The 8,326-nt window shown below is 46.2% G+C and overlaps 1 protein-coding gene across 1 annotated transcript; it reads left to right on the top strand.

The window, feature by feature from the left end:
• The first annotated feature begins 97 nt into the window (after positions 1–97).
• LOC119352297 (protein FLOWERING LOCUS T-like) lies at positions 98–810 on the top strand. The gene is made up of 3 exons (XM_037618979.1): positions 98–156; positions 369–409; positions 584–810. The coding sequence occupies exons 1-3, from the start codon at positions 98–100 to the stop codon at positions 808–810; spliced, it is 327 nt and encodes a 108-aa protein (XP_037474876.1).
• Positions 811–8,326: the final 7,516 nt, after the last annotated feature.

Below are 8,326 nucleotides of genomic sequence, written 5' to 3'. Positions count from 1 at the left end.
ATCATTTGGTTGCATGAAATCACGCATGCATGCACGTCGTTAGTTTTAACATGCATATGCGTTGCATGACTGACATGCATGTGCCATGTTTCAGGTGATGGTCGACCCTGATGTACCCAGCCCAACTAACCCTTCCCAACGGGAGTACCTCCATTGGTACGTGCATGCTGGCTGATTTAGCTAGCTTTACCCTTAGCTAGGTACCTTTGTTTTTCGTCGTGCATGCCATGCTTGCACTTTGTGTGCTAACCATTTCGTGAGAAAAATATATAATCATTAGTGTATGTATATATTTACTAGTACTGCTATATATACTGGTATATCAGATTAAGCTAATTGCTTCGGTTTAATTTCTTGACTACATTCAGGATGGTGACAGACATACCAGATGGAGGTGACGTGAGCCGCGGTAAGAATCGGATTAAGCTAATTGCTTCGGTTTAATTCCGCAAAAAGAAGCTAATTTACAGAGTGCATGTACCATCGTCAATTATTCTCTCCAACTGCCTTTCCTAGCGAAAAACAGATAGTCAAGTGGGAACCATTAATCAAACTTTTTGCGTGTGTGCATGCCTGCATGCAGGAACCGAGGTGGTGGCGTACGAGAAGCCGCAGCCGACGGCGGGGATCCACCGTGTGGCATTCGTCGTGTTCCGGCAGGCAGCGCGGCAGGCCATCTACGCGCCAGGGTGGCGCTCCAACTTCATCACCAGGGACCTGGCCGAGTGCTACGGCCTCGGTGCTCCGGTGGCCGCCGCCTACTTCAACTGCCAGAGGGAGGGCAGCTGCGGTGGCCGGAGGTACAGGTGAATCGAGCAAGCTGTCTGGCACTACGTAGTACGTACAAGCGCGCGATCGCTCCATCCAAACGTGTCACACTAAATATATAAATAAAGGAATAAATATGTGTAGTAAGCTAGATATATAGCTGCTTCAGATACACATACTGTGACACTGTGTAATACTGGCCATCTCGATCGGCAGTACCTACTTGTGCCGGAATATACCGTCTACTTGGTGCATGGCTTAAACATTTAATAATCATAATATACGTGTTGTTGTTGGCAAATGAATAATGCTTTCTCTAATATATATTTTTATATTGTGAAACAATATGTTATGCCCTTGTTCCCTCGGAAAGGAGAACCTCGCCAAACCGGGGGTGTGAGTGTGTGCCAAGTTGATTGTGAAAGTACTAATAACTATTGGATGGTGAGGAAAAAAACCACCCGATCGCAAAAGTATAGCCGAAGGATACCACTTACCACCCAGAGCCATCTATGTTGGTCTAATAACCGTGGATGGATCTTCATAAGTGTCTGCTATATTATCGTAGATGTGTAGACGATCCTTGAAAGTTGCTCATGTGATTTGCTACACAATGCATACAACTCTTTACTAGATCTTTTAATGATTGTATGCTCAATCCCATGTATCTTCCGACATGGTTGTAACTCTTTGTAACTCTAACCGTGATCCATTCCTCTATTCTCATCCTCACTCGACCATGTTCTCATCAATAACCCCCAACATCGCCTACTTTTCCTTCTTCATCTCATCTTCCTACGACGGCACCCCTATAACTGTGCCACTGTGTGAAGGAGATCTAGGCTCTAATGGTCATCGCCACACAAAAGGAGATCAATATTGAGCGGTGGCTGCTGAAACCCTCCTTCACCTCGTCAGACTGGAGCTAGCTGCTACACAAAGGACAATAAAGACACCACCCACTACTTGGAGCAACTACATCAAGGGAGAAGAGAAGCACACTACTATATAAGAGCATCTACAACCAGATTAGGCAAATCCGGGCCCTCAAACGCTCGCGGACGTGTCCGGGTGCGTCCGTGGGCTGGCCGGCGACTCCTCAAATCGCGTCATCCACATCCGTGTATCTCATATCCGATCTTCCATATCCATACTAAACCATGCAACGTCAATCAAACTACTTAAATCATCAAATAGACATAGGCAAGCACAATACGTTCACCAAAAGATCATGAACGGATGTTCAAGAGACCGCCAGAGTTCACACAAATGACGGACAACTTTAAACTACATCTAAGTACTTGAAATTAAACTGAAGAAAGTGGATCTTCATCACTTCCTCGCCGGCCCTTTCCCCTTCCGGTCGCCGTCGCAACTGTAGCTGTCGGCGGCAGGTGGAGGATCGTCCGAGTCGTCGGACGAGGCGCTATGGTCGTCGTCATCGTGGGAGGAGGAGACGATGAATTGAGCAAGCTGGCTGGCTGTACGTTTGGATGGAGCGAGCGCGCTTGTACGTACGTAGAGCCAAATAAACCAATAAATATGTGTGAGCTAGATATATGGCTGCTCCAGACACTAATGTGCAATTCTGCTATCTCGATCGGTAGTACGTACTTGTGCCCGAATTGTACTCGGTGCATGGCTTAAACATTTAATAATCATAATATACATGTTGTTATTGGCAAATGAATAACAATGTGTTATGCTCTTGTTCCCTCGGAAAATGGAGAACACATCCTTCCGGTTCTTATCTCGAAGGAACAATGCGCCTCTGTGCCGGGCCGTCTCATGACTGATAATGTGCTTGTGGCTTATGAATATGTGCATGCTATCAGAACCAAGAAGAGAAAGAAGCCTCTTTGTGCGGTCAAGTTAGATATGATGAAAGCTTATGATAGGATCGAATGGGTTTTCTTAGAACAAACGTTGAGAAAGTTTGGCTTTGCTTCCCAATGGATTGAGGTGATCATGCGTTGTGTTTCGTCTGCATGTTTTTGTGTCAAACTTAATGGGGTTTTTTCGAGAGCTTTTCTTCTTTCACGGGGTTTGCGACAGGGTGATCCACTGAGCCCCTACCTGTTTCTTTTCTGTGCTGAGGGCTTCTCTGCCTTATTGAAGAAAGCTTAGGAGGACCGGATCATTAAAGGGGTGACTTTTGGGAGCACTGGCCCCCATGTCACACATCTTCTTTTTGCGGACGATAGCATTGTCTTTTTGGAAGGCTCACGAGATAACATGGCTGCTCTCAAGGAGATCCTTCGAAAATATGAGCGTGCTTCGGGGCAGAAGGTGAATCTGCAGAAATCTTCTATCTTCTTTGGGAGGGGTGTCAGAATGATGTGAAAGACCAATTGAAAACTGATATTGGCATCCAATCCGAGGCACTTAGCGAGAGATATATCGGTCTTCCTACCCAAGTGGGAAGATCGAAGGATGGTGCTTTCAGATATGTGATGGAGAGTTCCAAGGGAAAGGTTACTGGATGGAAGGGACAGGGTTTGTCAAACAAGGCTAGGGAAGTGTTGGTTAAATCCAGACTCCAAGCTACCCCTACGCTCACCATGAGTTGTTTCCACCTCACAAAGAAAATATGCTGGAATCTGACTTCTATCTCCTCAAAATTCTGGTGGGGTGCGAGGAATGGTGAGATGAAGGTGCATTGGATTGCGTGGGACAAAATGTGTACCTCCAAGCGTGAGGGTGGTCTGGGGTTCTGACAACCCGAAGCTTTCAACCAAGCTCTGTTAGCAAAACAAGCGTGGCGTCTCCTCACGGTGCCCAATTCTTTGGTCGCGAGGGTGCTGAAGGCTCGTTACTTCAAGGACTGTTCTATTCTGTCCGCTACTTGCCCGGCCAACGCTTCCTTCATGTTCAGAAGCTTGTGGCATAGAAGGGACTTGCTGAGGGAAGGGCTGGTTCGGCGAGTAGGGGATGGATCGATCGTCTATTAATATCCACCATGGCAACTGGATCCCGCGGTCTGGTTGCTTGAGACCACTGGGGCAAGCGTTCCTCCCGGGCACGACTAAGGTGGCTCACCTGCTCTCAGATCAGGCAAATGGATGGGATGAGGCCAAAGTTGCGGCCATGTTCTCGCCTTCGGATGCCCGGGATATTCTGCATATCGCTGTTGGAGGAGTGGGGGTGGAGGACTACCAAGCCTGGAACTACACTAAGAATGGAATTTTCAATGTTAAGTCTGCCTATCACTTGGCCATGTCGAGGAAACTTGCGAGAGCTGGACAGCCAAGCTCGTCGAGCTCAGTGCAGCGACATAAAGGTTACCTTGGCATTTGGAGTACGAATGCTCCGGGGAAAGCTAAAATCCACATGTGGCGACTTGTTCGTAATGGTCTGGCAGTGGGGTCTGAACTACATAGACGTGTTGGAAATATGCCCTAGAGGCAATAATAAATATGTTATTATTATATTTCTTTGTTCATGATAATAGTCTTTTATTCATGCTATAACTGTATTATCCGGAAATCGTAATACATGTGTGGGTACATAGACAACACCATGTCCCTAGTAAGCCTCTAGTTGACTAGCTCGTTGATCAATAGATGGTTACGGTTTCCTGACCATGGACATTGGATGTCATTGATAACGGGATCACATCATTAGGAGAATGATGTGATGGACAAGACCCAATCCTAAGCCTAGCACAAAGATCGTGTAGTTCGTATGCTAAAGCTTTTCTAATGTCAAGTATCTTTTCCTTAGACCATGAGATTGTGCAACTCCCGGATACCGTAGGAATGCTTTGGGTGTACCAAACGTCACAACGTAACTGGGTGGCTATAAAGGTGCATTACAGGTATCTCCGAAAGTGTCTGTTGGGTTGGCACAAATCGAGACTGGGATTTGTCACTCCGTGTAAACGGAGAGGTATCTCTGGGCCCACTCGGTAGGACATCATCATAATGTGCACAATGTGACCAAGGGGTTGATCACGGGATGATGTGTTACGGAACGAGTAAAGAGACTTGCCGGTAACGAGATTGAACAAGGTATCGGTATACCGACGATCGAATCCCGGGCAAGTACAATACCGCTAGACAAAGGGAATTGTATACGGGATCGATTGAGTCCTTGACATCGTGGTTCATCCGATGAGATCATCGTGGAACATGTGGGAGCCAACATGGGTATCCAGATCCCGCTGTTGGTTATTGACCGGAGAACGTCTCGGTCATGTCTACATGTCTCCCGAACCCGTAGGGTCTACACACTTAAGGTTCGATGACGCTAGGGTTATAAAGGAAGTTTGTATGTGGTTACCGAATGTTGTTCGGAGTCCCGGATGAGATCCCGGACGTCACGAGGAGTTCCGGAATGGTCCGGAGGTAAAGATTTATATATGGAAAGTTGTTGTTCGGGTTCCGGAAAAAGTTCGGGTTTTTTCGGTATTGTACCGGGAAGCTTCCAGAAGGTTCCGGAGGATTCCAAAGGGGTCCGGAGGTCCGGAAATTGTTCCACCACGTCCAATACAGTAGCATGGGCTGTAGGGGGGCGCCCTAGCCTTAATGGGCCAGGGGCACCAGCCCCCCCAAGGCCCATGCGCATGGGAAGGGGAAAACCCTAAAGGGGGAGGCCTCCACTTGACTTGGGAGGCACTCCTCCCCCCTTGGCCGCCCCCCCTAGATGGGATCTAGGGCTGGCCGCACCCCTTGGGGTCGGAAACCCTAAAGGGGGTGCAGCCCCCTTCCCCCCTATATATACTTGAGGTTTTGCGGCTGCCAGAGACATGAGTTCTCTCCCTCTATTGGTGCAGCCCTGCCTCTCCTCCTCCTCCTCTCCCGTGGTGCTTGGCGAAGCCCTGCTGGATTGCCACGCTCCTCCACCACCACCACGCCGTTGTGCTGCTGCTGGATGAAGTCTTCCTCAACCTCTCCCTCTCTCCTTGCTGGATCAAGGCATGGGAGGCGTCACCGGGCTGTACGTGTGTTGAACACGAAGGTGCCGTCCGTTCGGCACTAGGATCTCCGGTGATTTGAATCACGACGAGTACGACTCCTTCAACCCCATTCTCTTGAACGCTTCCGCTTAGCGATTTACAAGGGTATGTAGATGCACTCTCCTTCCCCTCGTTGCTGGTTTCTCCATAGATAGATCTTGGTGACACGTAGGAAAATTTTGAATTTCTGCTACGTTCCCCAACAGTGGCATCATGAGCTAGGTCTATTGCGTAGATTCTTTGCACGAGTAGAACACAAAGTATTTGTGGGCGTTGATTTTGTTCAATATGCTTACCGTTACTAGTCCAATCTTGTTTCGATGGTATTGTGGGATGAAGCAGCCCGGACCGACCTTACACGTACTCTTACGTGAGACAGGTTCCACCGATTGACATGCACTTGGTGCATAAGGTGGCTAGCGGGTGCCAGTCTCTCCCACTTTAGTCGGAACGGATTCGATGAAAAGGGTCCTTATGAAGGGTAAATAGCAATAACATATCACGTTGTGGTTTTGCGTAGGTAAGAAATGTTCTTGCTAGAAACCCATAGCAGCCACGTAAAACATGCAAACAACAATTAGAGGACGTCTAACTTGTTTTTGCAGGGTATGCTATGTGATGTGATATGGCCAAGAAGAATGTGATGAATGATATGTGATGTATGAGATTGATCATGTTCTTGTAATAGGAATCACGACTTGCATGTCGATGAGTATGACAACCGGCAGGAGCCATAGGAGTTGTCTTTATTTATTGTATGACCTGCGTGTCATTGAACAACGCCATGTAATTACTTTACTTTATTGCTAACCGGTAGCCATAGTAGTAGAAGTAATAGTTGGCGAGACAACTTCATGAAGACACGATGATGGAGATCATGATGATGGAGATCATGGTGTCATGCCGGTGACGATGATGATCATGGAGCCCCGAAGATGGAGATCAATGGAGCTATATGATATTGGCCATATCATGTCACTACTATATAATTGCATGTGATGTTTATTATGTTTATGCATCTTGTTTACTTAGAACGACGATAGTAAATAAGATGATCCCTTACAACAATATCAAGAAGTGTTCTCCCCTAACTGTGCACCGTTGCTACAGTTCGTCGTTTCGAAGCACCACGTGATGATCGGGTGTGATAGATCCTTACGTTCACATACAACGGGTGTAAGACAGATTTACACATGCAATACACTTAGGGTTAACTTGACGAGCCTAGCATGTACAGACATGGCCTCGGAACATGGAGACCGAAAGGTCGAGCATGAGTCGTATAGTAGATACGATCAACATGAAGATGTTCACCGATGATGACTAGTCCGTCTCACGTGATGATCGGACACGGCCTAGTTGACTCGGATCATGTAATCACTTAGATGACTAGAGGGATGTCTATCTGAGTGGGAGTTCATAAGATGAACTTAATTATCTGAACATAGTCAAAAGATCTTTGCAAATTATGTCGTAAGCTCGCACTTTAGTTCCACTGTTTAGATATGTTCCTAGAGAAAATATAGTTGAAAGTTGATAGTAGCAATTATGCGGACAGTAGAAAGCTTATGTCCTTAATGCACTGCTCAGTGTGCTGAACCCCAAACGTCGTTTGTGGATGTTGTGAACATCGGACATACACGTTTTGATAACTACGTGATAGTTCAGTTAAATGGTTTAGAGTTGAGGCACTAAAGACGTTTTTCGAAACATCGCGGAACATATGAGATGTTTCAAGGGCTGAAATTGGGATTTCAGGCTCGTGCCCACGTCAAGAGGTATGAGACCTCTGACGATTTTCTTAGCCTGCAAACTAAGGGAGAAAAGCTCAATCGTTGAGCTTGTGCTCAGATTGTCTGAGTGCAACAATCACTTGAATCGAGTGGGAGTTGATCTTCCAGATGAGATAGTGATGTTTCCCCAAAGTCATTGCCACCAAGCTGCTAGAGCTTCATGATGAACTATAACATATCAGGGATAGATAAGATGATCCTTGAAATATTCACGATGTTTGACACCGCGAAAGTAGAAATCAAGAAGGAGCATCAATTGTTGATGGTTGGTGAAACCACTAGTTTCAAGAAGGGCAAGGGAACAAAGGGATACTTCATGAAACGGCAATTCAGCTGCTGCTCTAGTGAAGAAACCCAAGGTTGAACCCAAACCCGAGACTAAGTGCTCCTGTAATAAAGGGAACAGCCACTTGAGCAGAATTACCCTAGATACTTGGTAGATGAGAAGGCTGGCAAGGTCGATAGAAGTATATTGGATATACATTGTGTTGATGTGTACTTTACTAGTACTCCTAGTAGCACCAGGGTATTAGATACCGGTTCGGTTGCTAAGTGTTAGTAACTCGAAATAAAAGCTACGGAATAAACGGAGACTAGCTAAAGGTGAGCTGATGATATGTGTTGGAAGTGTTTCCAATGTTGATATGATCAAGCATCACACGCTCCCTCTACCATCGAGATTGGTGTTAAAACCTGAATAATTGTTATTTGGTGTTTGCGTTGAGCATAGACATGATTGGATTATGACTATCGCAATACGGTTATTCATTTAAAGAGAATAATGGTTACTCTATTTATTTGAATAATA

This window comes from Triticum dicoccoides, chromosome 2A, assembly GCF_002162155.2.
Source record: "Triticum dicoccoides isolate Atlit2015 ecotype Zavitan chromosome 2A, WEW_v2.0, whole genome shotgun sequence".
NCBI classification, from domain to species: Eukaryota; Viridiplantae; Streptophyta; class Magnoliopsida; order Poales; family Poaceae; genus Triticum; species Triticum dicoccoides.
This window is presented reverse-complemented; position numbering and strand designations above follow the sequence as displayed.